Genomic DNA, 13,307 nt, shown 5'->3' with positions numbered 1-13,307 from the left:
ATTTGCCGAATGGCTTGTATGGCAAAAGATCTCAAGCGGCTGAGAGTCAAAACATTTGTAATGTGTATGCTTTCTTATAATAGCATTTCCTTCAATACCTAGTCCTCCACTTTGAAAGAGTGAGGCTTGGCCCCATAGTCATAATAGTCGACGGTACGTTCACCCCTGGTTGTCTTGATAAGAATTTTTATCCCTCTTGTTATAATGGGCTTACTGAGAGTAAAAATCCTTCATCTTACCAAAAGACAGATACGTTTGGTGACTTAGCGAGTAGCTAAATGAGGCAGGAGATGATGCAATGGGTGTCTGAATGGCCAATATCTCCTCACTTGGTAGAACTTGACTTCCACTTCCCACTTGTTGATAGGGGTTAACCATATGGGGGTTCCCTTGGTATGTCCTTACTTCGGTGGAGGCGTGGTTGTAAGCATGTGCCATCACCTTAGAGTAAGTCTTCCAAGTGTTGGCATTGATCATGTACTTGAAGAAACAATCACGTAGTGACTCGTCCGGCTTCTGGCGAACAGTGTACAAGTCATTTGCAAAATGCAAGTGATCAGTCTGGAAGATGTGTTGAAAGACAAACAGTTTCCTCAGTTCCTTAAATGAGTCTACTGTCTCAGGTGGAAGACGGCAATACCAATTTAGAGCTTCGCCAGATAGGGTGGAGGGGAAGAGAAGACATCGCTCTTCGTCGGTGTGCATCCGATATGCCATGGTGGACTCAAAAAGGTTAAGGTGTTCAATTGGGTCCTCCCTTCCAGTATAGAGTTGTAAACCAAGCTTTTTTGTCTTCGCTTGAAATGAGGGTGTCAAGGATCCTTCTTATGAGAGGGCCAGACCTAGGTTGGTTCCAGTCAAGTATTTCAGCCTGACGTTCGGCCTTCAACTTGTTTACTTCCTCAAGGAGCTGTAGGACAAGGAGGTCCTGAGTGGAGTCATGTACCACTGGAATTTTCTTTCGTAAGTCTCCATCGCCTCTTGGAAGTAGGAAAGTTTGAGCAAGGGCATGTGGTTTTTTCTTGGACTCGCCGTACTGACTTCTACAGCGAGTCTGTCGGAATACCTCAGAGTCTCATGTACCTTCATGTTCCTCTGGGACCTTTCGTTCCTTCCCTAGATTGGCAGCTGGCCTGGATCGTAGGAGGCGACCAAGTTTTTCAGAAACCCTTGGGTCATTGATCTTCGAGCATATGTGGAGGGGATTCTCTCAACGTTGCTTTAGGAAGTCTCGGCAGTCACGATAAACGGCTTTCGATCCTTCCAACCCTTCTGTAATGAGGTGTCTTCCTCAACTTCTTCTACTTCGGGTCGAAGCATCTGGGTTGAGAGAAGTCTCATGTTAATCAATGTCTTGATGATTAGCTCGCTCCTTATCAAGGATACCCATGTCGAAATGAGATGACCCTCCGTGTTAGGGGGCACCCAGATGATGGTTGATGTCTACAGGGGCAACGAGCTCGCGTGTTTGAGTACGCCTAGTTTCGTGGAGTGTTTCAAAGAGTTTCTCATACTGCTCCTAGAGGACCTCATTCTTCATTGCTATCTTGTTGTTCTGAGCTTCTAGCTTTTCGACTTTAGCTTGAAGAACAACCTTATTTCTTTCCTTTTTTCGTTGTTTCGCACTAAGTGCAAGAGGGGTGTCATTCTATGTGATGTGGCTTCCTTCGCTCCCCATGTTGGAGAGGGATGCCTGGTAAAAAAAGAGTGTACGAATGGTGGAAACTAGCTTGGCAAAGCTGAAGAGAGTGGGAATAAACGTCGTTCCCACAGACGGCGCCAAATGTTGATGCACAAAATCAGTGGGGACTTTGGTACAACAGAAAGTGTCAAGTTTGTGACCTTCGCTAGATTGCTCCGGTCACTAGTGTGGATAAGTATATAAATAGATAGAGACAGAGAAGCAAACACAAGATATACGTGGTTCACCCAGATTGGCTACGTCCACGGAGTAAAGGAGTTCTCATTAATTGTGAAGGGTTTACACAAGTACATAGGTTCAAGCTCTCCTTTAGTGAGTACTAGTGAATGATTTAGTACAAATGACATTCGGAAATATTGTGGGAGAATGATCTTCTTTTATAGAAGAGAGTTTCTAGCTTTGTTCTGACATTGACACATGTCGTGTTATGATTGGCTTCCGATGTCGACACGTGTAGCGCTATGATTGGCTTCTGATATCAACACGTGTCGCGCTGTGATTGGCCTCCTGTTTGGAGGGAAACTCTTCTAGGTCCTTGACGGTATAACGTTGACCGATGCTCGGTAGTTTCGGAATTGGTCGATTATGGTACAAACATTCTTAATTGGCTAACCTAGACAAACATGAGAACTAAATTAGCCAAATCGAAAACACGGGGACTAAATTAGCCATATGGCTATGACACATGGACCATTTTTACATTTAAGCCTTTTCTAAATTAGTGAAAAGATAAATTTACATATTGAATGGAGTTTGTGAGGATAGTTTAGGTAATAAATTTGAATTTAAAGACATATTGATAGTTTAATTTAAAATAATATGGTTTAGAGAGTAAGTTGTGTAGAAAGAAGTATACGGATTCACATAAAATTTCCCTATAATATATGACTTGAATCATAGTGATGTATGCAATCATTACAATTTAGATTGACAAAATCTTAGATAGCTTATGTTTGGCACGCTCAAAGTGTGAACAATTAGAAAGCACCTGATATGCTTTAAGTGTGCGTGAAAGATGAAACCTCGATAGGTAAGAGTGTCGAGTATATAATATGATTTTTCACTTCAATATTTGTATGTGGGCACTGGGCAGTGCTATATATATCCCGATCCACATAACCCATGTATTCAAAACTAATATAGCAAGAGAATAATCAATCAAAATATATAATCTGGAAGCCACCGACTTACTACATAGAAATACACACACACATGGGTTTGAGTGATGGTGAAGTGGGTTCTACTAGCCATGAGCTTCTTGAAGCTCAAGCTCAGATTTGGAACCACATGTTCCAGTTCATAAACTCCATGGCACTCAAATGTGCAGCTCAACTGGGCATCCCAGACGTGATTCACAACCACGGCCAACCCATCTCTCTTTCCGAGCTCATCGCTGCGCTCAATGTCCACCCTTCAAGAGCTCATTTCGTCTCACGCCTGATGCGCATCCTCGTCCACTCCGATTTCTTTGCACAACATCATCATGTTCATCATGATTGTGACGATGTGGAGGAAGAAGAAGCTGTTGTATTGTATAGCCTAACACCAACTTCTAGGCTTCTTCTCAAAGACGGGCCATCAAACACCACACCACTTATACTCATGATACTCGATCCGGTAGTGCATATTGAATTTGATATATATTATTTATAGGAAAAATTAGTAGCCAATCCTTATTTACGAATGTTCATTGACCGAAACCTTATTAGTTTTCAGATTCTGATTGAAGTCACTAGCATTAATGAATTTACAAGTCAGTTACATAAATTTTAAAATAAAAATTAGTAGATGATTAGGGTTTAATAATCACACCCTTATTACCTAATTAATTTTCAATTCAAACATGTCCAAAAAAAAAAAAATTAGAATAAGTTTATACCCATTAATTGTTTTTTTATAAAAAGGATTTTTTTTTCAAAATTTTAATCTTAAATGTACCCATTTATATAATTTTTGCAATTTTCTCTAATCTTAAATGTACCAATTCTTAAATATACAATTTGCTACATGTAAAATCTACCATTTTCTAATATAAAATGTACCCTTATATATATATATATATATATATATATATATATATATATAATTCATTCATTTTTTTTAAATCCATTTTTAAACTTATATGGGTACATTCTATTTCATTGATTTGAGAATGTATCAATGTCAAGTAAGAAATTTAATAATGTTACTAAGCCTCGTATCTTTCTTCTTCTTCTTTTTTCTTTTTTTTGGTTTAGTTTTGAAAAATGTATTCATGTTTTGGTACAATAATTTTTTGGTAATTTTAATGAATCTACCCATGTCTTTATGTATACAATTTATTGGAGAGTATAATTTATTCTTTTGATATTTTTAATCCCACAAAATATGGGTTTTATTTAAAATCTCACTAATATAACCAACTACAAATTTCAATTTTTAATTTAAAAATGTAATAACCTACATAGAACCACACCATTACATTAATGTCAGTAACTTCGATAAAAAACTGAAAACCTACAAGGTTTCAGTCAAAGAACATTGATAACTAGAGACCGTATCTTTATATATACATCATAAGTCTTGGGATTTAATGACAATGAATATTAGGATTACTAGGAAAGCAAGAAAAACTAATTAATTTACATTTAGTTAAAATACTTATGGAACAAGGAATCCTAACTAGGTTCTACTCTACCAGGTACTGACAACCCCATTTCACTTGATGGGAGCTTGGTTGCAGATGAACGGTGGTGATGATCCAGCTACTATATGTACACCATTTGAAATGGAGAATGGAATGCCCTTTTGGGATTTGGCAGCTCAGGAACCAAGGTTCGGTAACTTGTTTGATGAAGCAATGGAGGCTGACTCCAAGCTTCTCGGAAGGGAGGTGGTGAAAGAGTGTGGAGGAGTTTTCGAGGGCTTGAAATCCCTGGTGGATGTTGGAGGAGGAACAGGAACCATGGCCAAGGCCATTGCCAATGCATTCCCCAGCATCAACTGCATTGTGTTTGACCAACCACATGTGGTGGCTGACTTGCAAGGAACCACCCATAATTTGGGTTTTGTGGGGGGAGACATGTTTGTGGAAATACCCCCAGCAAATGCAATTTTGCTCAAGGTACGTAATATATAACACTCAATTATTTGTTGTTTCTTAGTTAATTTCGTAATTAATAACCTTTTTGTTAGTAAAAACATCTCCCACCTCTATTAAAGAAAGTATGAACAAGTGTATTTAAATGGGATTATTGATAAGTAAAAGATGCCGACAAGCAAGTATATACATTGTTGATGTAGTTGTGTGCTGTAGAATTTTTGATGTGTATTTCATGAAGAAACAATTACAAATGAAACATATATATAGGAAAAGAAAGTAGACATAAGCCTAACTTGCCTAACTTGCCTAACTTGCCTAATTTCCTAACTTGCCTAACTTGCCTAATTTACACAAAGAATGTTGACTAGCCTAACTTCACTAGTCATCCAACATGTTTATTTCATGCATACATTTTAACACAAGATATGACTTGCATGCATTCTTCCAACACTCCCCCTCAAGCTGGATCGAGGGGATTCACTGAGCCAAGCTTGCCCAATAACCGATGAAACTGAGATGATGCTAGTGCCTTTGTAAAAAGATCTGCTAGTTGATCATGGCTTCGTGTGAACATGGTCCGGATGATTTGCGTTTGAACTTGAGCTCTGATGAAATGACAATCCACTTCAATATGTTTGGTTCTTTCATGGAACACAGGATTGGCAGCAATGTGCATGGCTGCCTGATTATCACACATAAGCGTCATAGGAGTAGAACTAGGAAACCCTAAGTCTGAAAGAAGCCCTTTAAGCCAAATGAGTTCACATGCAGTGGCTGCCATGGCTCGATACTCAGCCTCTGCGCTGGAACGAGCAATGACCTGTTGCTTCTTACTCTTCCATGTGACAAGGTTTCCACCAACAAATGTACAATAGCCTGTGATTGATTTCCTATCAATTGCATTACCTGCCCAGTCTGCATCTGTGTAGCCACTAATGACAGTGGACTGATTGTTATGCATTGTAATTCCTTGCCCAATTGAACCCTTAAGATAACGAAGGATTCTCTTAACAAGGTTAAGGTGATCAACAGTGGGAGAGTGCATGAACTGACTAGCCAAGCTCACTGCATATGTGATATCTGGACGAGTGATAGTGAGGTATATGAGCTTGCCTACTAATCGTTGATAGTAGCTTACATCATGCATGGCTTCTCCATCTATGCTGAGCTTCAGTTTACAATCAACGGGAGTGATAGCAGGCTTGCAGTCAAGCATTTTTGCTTCTTGAAGGAGGTCCAATACATATTTCCGTTGATGTAGAAACAGTCCTTTTGAAGATGTGGCCATTTCGATCCCCAAAAAATACTTTAACCTCCCCAAATCTTTGATAGCGAAAGCTTGATGTAGTGAGAGTTTTAGTGCCTCTATCTCCACGGTATTATCTCCAGTGATGATAAGATCATCAACATAGACGAGGACCACCAACTTCCCCTTGGTGCCAGTTCTTACAAATAACGAAGAATCAGCATTACTTCGCATGAATCCAGCCTTTTCCAGAACAGAACTGAGCTTGGCATACCAAGCTCTTGGTGATTGTTTCAATCCGTATATTGCCTTGTGCAATTTACAAACCATGTTGCCTTTAATACCATCATAGCCTGGAGGAGGTTGCATATACACTTCTTCCTGCAGCTCGCCGTGAAGGAAAGCATTCTTCACGTCCATTTGGTAGAGTGACCATCCACAATTGATTGCAACTGACAGTAAAACCCTGACTGAGTTCATCTTGGCCACCGGTGCGAATGTTTCCTTATAATCTACACCAAAGGTTTGGGTGAAACCTCGAGCAACAAGTCTAGCCTTGTGTCTTTCGATAGATCCATCAGCTTTGAATTTAGTCTTGTAAATCCAACGACTTCCAACAGCCTTTTTTCCTGGTGGTAGTTGAACTAGGCTCCAGGTGCAATTCTCTTCCAGTGCACGAATCTCTTCTTTCATGGCTTGGTTCCATTGTGGGAGAAGAGAAGCTTCTTGAAAGCTTCTTGGTTCATAGTGCTTATCAATTTCACTGAGAAATGCAGCGTGAGATGTTGAGAACTTACTAAAGCTGATACATTCATTGATTGGATGTCGTGAGGCATATGTAACATAGTCCTGCAACCTAGCTGGAGGTTTTCTGATTCGAGAAGGATTTCTTTTAATCACCTGAGACTCTGTAGAGGGCGGAGAAGGATCAGAGTAGGGCTCATCTTCACTCTCACTGGCAGTAATTTGGTCAGTTTGAACTTCTTCACAATCTGGACTTACAATGACTGATCTCTTTTCCAACATCGGATAATTAAAGTTTTGAGGGAGTGGGAACATGTCAACTAAATCCTCCCCCTGACTTGTAAAATAGGGATAGTCTTCTTCGAACTTCACATCTCTTGAAACTGTGCACTTCTTAGTGACTGGATTGAAGCACTTGTATCCCTTTTGAGTGGTCGAGTATCCCATAAACACACACTTGGTTGCCCTGGCATCTAGTTTGTCACGATTCAAGGTTTGGATGTGAACAAAACACACACAACCAAACACCTTGAGATGTGTCAAATCTATTTTCCTCCCCTTGAGAACTTCATAGGGAGATTTAAACCCTAGCACACGACTTGGAAGTCGATTGATGAGATAAGTGGCAGTAAGGATGGCAAACGACCAAAATTTCTTTGGAACATGCATGTGAATCATGAGAGCACGAGTTTTTTCCAAGAGATCTCTATTTTTCCTCTCGGCTACTCCATTTTGTTGGGGAGTCCCCACACAGCTGGTTTGATGTATGATACCCTGAGAACTTATGTATTGAAGCATGTTGTTGGATAGAAATTCAGTGCCATTATCTGACCTTAAAACCTTAATGTTTGATTGAAATTGCGTTTTAACATGCATGTGAAAGTCTTTGAAAATGGTAGGGACTTCATTTTTTGATTTCATAAGATATAGAAAACTTGTTCGAGAGAAATCATCAACAAATAGAACAAAATATTTAAAACCTTCCATTGATTCAGTTGCAGGTCCCCATACATCGGTGTGTACCATTTCAAAAGGTTTACTTGTCCTAGACATTGAATTACCAAAAGGTAGCCTAGTAAACTTAGAAAATTGACAAGTATCACAAGTAGGATAGGGGTTACAAAAATTTGGAAACAGTTTCGACAAGACAAGTTCAGAGGGGTGAGCTAATCTCCTATGCCAAAGTTGGTTTTCATCTATGGACTTCGATTGAGCTTGAAGAGCCTGAGTGAAACATGCATTCTTGCACAGGTAGTAAAGTCCATTTATGAAGACCCCTTCACCAATCATCTTCATGGTGAGAACATCCTGAAACATTACTTTATTTGGTGAGAAAATAGCACGGCAGTTTAGGGTGTTGGTGATCTTTCCAATTGACAAAAGTTGGAAGGGAAAGGTTGGTACATAGAGGGCAGTGGAAGGTGTTTTTTGAGAGAGTAAGTTTATTTCTCCTTTTCCCAAAACTAAGACATTTTTTCCATTTGCAACAGACACATGTGAGGGGCTTGAAAATTTTTTAAAATGATGTAAATTTGTAACTTTGTTTGTCATATGATCTGTGGCGCCTGAATCAATTATCCAACAATCAATTTCAGTACTAGTTAATAGGGCAGTAGTAAAGGCTTTGAGTATACCTGATGCTTCTCCCTTTGGAACTTTCTCATTTCCAGCAAGAAATCCGGCAAATTGTCCCAACATAGCTGTGTGACTACCCTCTTCATTGCCTTGACCATGTGAGCCTCCTCCGTGCCCCTTACTTTGTAGGTAAGCTGCAAATTCATTGATCAATGACAATGGATTGGCAGTGAACTCCATGGATCCTTGTGAGATAGTAGGAGCGTGAGCATTAGCAAGTTGTGCCTTGAAATGAGGTTGAAATTGTTGTGAGGACCTTGGTATCATCCTTCCATCTTTGCTGAACTTAGGCTTGAGTTCAGGATGAAGTTCCCAACACTTGTCTTCCTCATGACCAACACCATTGCAATATTTGCATTTTAGATGTGTGTTTCTTCCCTTGTTTACCTTGGCTTCTGAGTTCTTGTACTTTGATGCATATGCCTGAGTCTCCGTTAATCTAGGATTGTGATCAACATTCATAACCTTCTTCCTTGCTTCTTCTCGTTGGATAGTTGCACAAACATTGTTGAAGGTAGGCAGGTCTTGACTCATCAAGATGTGACTCCTTAGGTCCTCGTACTCAGAGCTCAAACTCCCTAACAGCTGATAAATTTTGTCTTCCTCAGCTCGTTTTAGGAGAATGGTAGGATCTGTGGTATGAGGGAGATATACATCCAACTCATTCCACATGGCTTTGAGGCTCCCAAGGTGTTGAACAAATGCTTTCCCTTCTTGTTGAGCACTGGCAATGTCCTTCTTTAATTGGAAGACCCGTGCATAGTTGTTTTGATTTCCATACATATCCTGCAAAGCTTTCCAAAGATCATGTGCGGAATTGGAGTAGCTAAAAATTTCAGCAACATGTTTCTCCATGGTGTTGAGCAGCAAGGACATGACAAGTTGATCTTTGCAGAGCCATGCATTGTATGTAGAGGAAGAACTGTCTGGAGCTTCCACGCTTCCATTTACAAACCCTAACTTCCCTTTGCCTCCGAGAGCTAGTGAAACAGCTCGGGACCAAGGAAAATAATTGAACTCGTTCAAGAGAACTGAACACAAACGTTGATTGGTGTTAACCTCAACGTCTGAGAAGTTTGGAGAGAGATTGTGCCGGGTTTCCTCATCATGGTTCACAGAACTTTCTTCAGTCATGACTTAGACTTTGAAAGAAAGAAAAAATTGCAGCAGCAAGAATGGCAGAGACAGGTTACAAATGAACCTGCTCTGATACCATGTAGAATTTTTGATGTGTATTTCATGAAGAAACAATTACAAATGAAACATATATATAGGAAAAGAAAGTAGACATAAGCCTAACTTGCCTAACTTGCCTAACTTGCCTAATTTCCTAACTTGCCTAACTTGCCTAATTTACACAAAGAATGTTGACTAGCCTAACTTCACTAGTCATCCAACATGTTTATTTCATGCATACATTTTAACACAAGATATGACTTGCATGCATTCTTCCAACATGTGCACATATCCTCGTTTTATTTATAGATTAATTGTGGAAATATTGTGACTAATTGGGTAATGTATGAAATTAATTAATAATCTATATCTCAGTGGATTTTGCATGATTGGAGCGATGAAGAAAGCGTGAAGATATTGAAGAAGTGTAGAGAAGCAATACTTCTGAGCAAAAACGATGAAGGGAATAAGAAGATTATCATCATAGACATAGTTGTGGGACATGTCGATAACAAGGAGAAGATGGTGGATAAGAAATCAATTGAAACCCAACTGATGTTTGATGTGCTGATGATGTCTGCCTTCACTGGCAAAGAGCGTAGCGAATCAGAATGGAAAACGATCTTTTTGGCTGCTGGTTTCACTCACTATAATATGACTCATATGTTCGGTTTCAGGTCTCTTATTGAACTTTACCCTTGAAAGTAAATCTTCCTACTAGTATTGTATCAATAAAATTATGTGGACACACGCTATAGCGAATATAGGTGGCCCTACTATTATATTCCATATGTACTAGAATAAAGAGTGTCAACGAGTGTCAGTTTATGTGACAAATAAATAATAAGTAAAGTGTGTTTGTATAAATGCATTGCTTTTGAATTCTCCATTTCCTTCTTCCTTATGCTCTCGGCTTCTCTCCCTCTCTGTATGTGTGTGTGTGTTGTGCAGGGAGGTTCTCCTTAATTGGTGCCACATATCCTTTTTATATTTTATCTTCTTTTCTTCCTTTTGTCTCTCGCAACAAGGAGATAATTCCCAATCGTTGATGGAAACAAAAGAGCAGCACTGCTCCTAAAAATATGCGCCAACTAATCGACACCAATTAAACCAATTCGCACCACTCGACTGGGAATGCAGTAGCCCAATTAGATTAGGAAAACATTTATCAACTTAGGGCAACTTAGGGCAACCGAGAAAGCTTCGCATCTTTACCAAAAAAAGAGAAAGCTTCACATCAGAATCCTTACCCTTACCTCGTTGAAAGGTCAACAACCCTAACCCAACAGGGTAAATAAATAAAACCAACCACATTAGGAAATCCGAGTTGGGAGAGCCGCGAAGCCAAACAGACGTGCACTAAGCCAAATAATTCAAATTCTGCACCGATCCGCACAGCTCATACAGTCCAACTTGGATAACTCTTTGGGTTTCTCATATTTTCGCCCTAAAATTCATGTTTTGTTCTCAAATTATAATTTCTATCAAAATTGCATAAAATGCATTAAACCCAACTAAATTATGACTAAAAATTAAGTAAAGGAGATACAAAATATATGTAAAATATCAACCTAACAATATGCCAATTGGTTTTGTAATTAGGATCGAATAAGTTAATTGCTTTTTTCTTTTAATGGTTCTATTAATTGTCCAGCAAGGCACTATGTTTAATCATATATTCTGATTATGAAGAACACAATTCATGAGTCCACTGATCTTGATGCAACAAAATTCTGTTCCATTTTACTTTTGTGTTCCGCACGATTTATCAAGTTGCACTTGAATGTGTGGAGCTAAACATTTGGTCTTTTTGTTTTATGGAAGTTTGTGCGACAACATCCTTTAAGCTTCCACATGAATCACATGTATATAAATAGTATTGTCTATTATATATATTTAGAACTTTCCACATGTTTTATAATGTTTTAAACCTCGCATCATCACACGGACGTCCTCGTTAGTAAAACATATATCAGAATGATAGATAATGATAAGTCACCACATTAAACTTTAATAATAAAGTAATAATCGATTTTAACATGTTTAGTGTTAAACTTTAATAATAAAGTAATAATCGATTTTAGCATGTTTAGTGTTAAGTATGACCACTGTTTAGAGACTAATCGAACCAATATTGTCTTCACATCAAAGATAAGTGTGTGGCGTAAGTGTCCAATATTTTACATGTGGAAAAATTGCATGTTTTACAAGTAGCAAACCCATCCCTTTTTTTTTTTTTTTTGTAATTTATTATTGTTAAGGGGAGGGGGATAATTTTCTTGTTTGCATGTCCTACAAGTAGCAAACCCATCATAGATTTGTTTTTTTAAAAGGAGGAGAGAGTTTGAAATTATTACAATAATTTAAAATGAAGAGTTCGAACTATCACATATGTATAGAAATTCAACACCCTGCCCATATAGCCGGTTGCAACTGCATGTTTCTATTGCTTGCGTGGTCTGCACTAGCTACAATTGGAAATCTTTAGGGGATATGATAACATTATTCAAATCTGACTTATTAGCCACTTTATTACCAAATAAAGATGGATGAAAGATTCATGTAACCCATGCAATAATTGACATGTTGCCCCCGAGCCAATAGTTGATACGTTTGGTTAATTGTAAACCTCTTCTTATCCATCATTCAACTCACCTTCATCACTGGATTAACCCGAGTTCTTGGCACTACGTATATGTATTAATTTATAAGGAGGTATTTTCCAATTTCCTTCCAAACTTGTAAGGAGTTGCTAATTTTTTTCCATGAATTTTAATTTTAACCAATTATCTCCTCAACTTTTTTTATTAGCCAATTTCCCCTGGTGTTAAATTTTGGAATTCTCTTAATTTTCTATCCATTTGGGTCACATTGTAGATCTTCGAGGGCAATAAAGTAGTTTTATCCCTATATGGACAACAAACTTTTTTTTTTCTTCTTTCGCTAATTAGCTCCGACACTTTCTGTTTGAATTAGTCATGGGAGTCCAATGTAGCTACAAAGTATTGGCTAAGCGCCCAATTTTCTAAAACACAATTATCATCTTTACTTCATACAATTGCCATGTGTTGTTCGGGTGACCAAAATGGATGGAAATTAAATTGGATGAAAATTTCAAAATAACGCCAGAGGGGAAAATGGCAACTCTATACAATGTCGAGGGGAGGAAATCGACAAATAGGTCATTTATAAAAGGTTACTATATTCCTAGGTATAATATATTACTTGAAGAGATATGCTTAGGAGACTTTCTGCTATTTCACAGTTTAACATCGATTCTTGTACCAACATTATAAAATATTGTGCTGAAAATATGAGTAGCAGAGAGTCCATAAAGATTTCTACTTTGAGAGTCTCCTTAACATTTTTTATTACTTGAATCATCGTGATGCATGCAATCATTACAATAGATTGATAAAATCTTAGATATAATAGATTATATTTGGCATGCTCAACGTGTGTACTGAAAAGTCTTTATCAAAATATTTTTTTTATATAAGATACTTAGCAGAAAGGAGGCAAATTGCCTGCCCTCATGTTATGGTGCCATTCTCATCCCCTTCTATTTGTGCAGTCCCGGTTAGGCCATGTCAACATTTTATATATATTTTTTTTTATAGAGATAATAAGACAAAAAAAATAGGAATATAAAATGTTGACATGGCTTAACCGTGACCGCACAAATAGAAGAAGATGGGAAGGGCACCATAACAGGAGGGCAG

General features: G+C 38.3%; 1 protein-coding gene across 2 annotated transcripts; it reads left to right on the top strand.

Annotated features, from left to right (window-relative positions):
- Positions 1 to 2,792: 2,792 nt before the first annotated feature.
- LOC103455117 (trans-resveratrol di-O-methyltransferase-like) lies at positions 2,793 to 10,474 on the top strand. Of its 2 annotated transcripts, none has more exons than XM_008394714.4 (3): positions 2,793 to 3,319; positions 4,425 to 4,805; positions 9,961 to 10,474. In XM_008394714.4, the coding sequence occupies exons 1-3, from the start codon at positions 2,915 to 2,917 to the stop codon at positions 10,285 to 10,287; spliced, it is 1,113 nt and encodes a 370-aa protein (XP_008392936.1). In that variant the 5' UTR covers positions 2,793 to 2,914; the 3' UTR covers positions 10,288 to 10,474. The 2 variants fall into 2 exon arrangements, with proteins under 2 accessions (XP_008392936.1, XP_008392935.1); XM_008394713.4 differs by having other exon boundaries at positions 4,383 to 4,805.
- The last annotated feature ends 2,833 nt before the right edge of the window (positions 10,475 to 13,307 follow it).

Source organism: Malus domestica, chromosome 01 (genome assembly GCF_042453785.1).
Source record: "Malus domestica chromosome 01, GDT2T_hap1".
In the NCBI taxonomy this organism is placed as follows: Eukaryota; Viridiplantae; Streptophyta; class Magnoliopsida; order Rosales; family Rosaceae; genus Malus; species Malus domestica.
The sequence above is the reverse complement of the archived record's forward strand: the minus strand, read 5'-3'. Positions and strand labels throughout refer to the sequence as shown.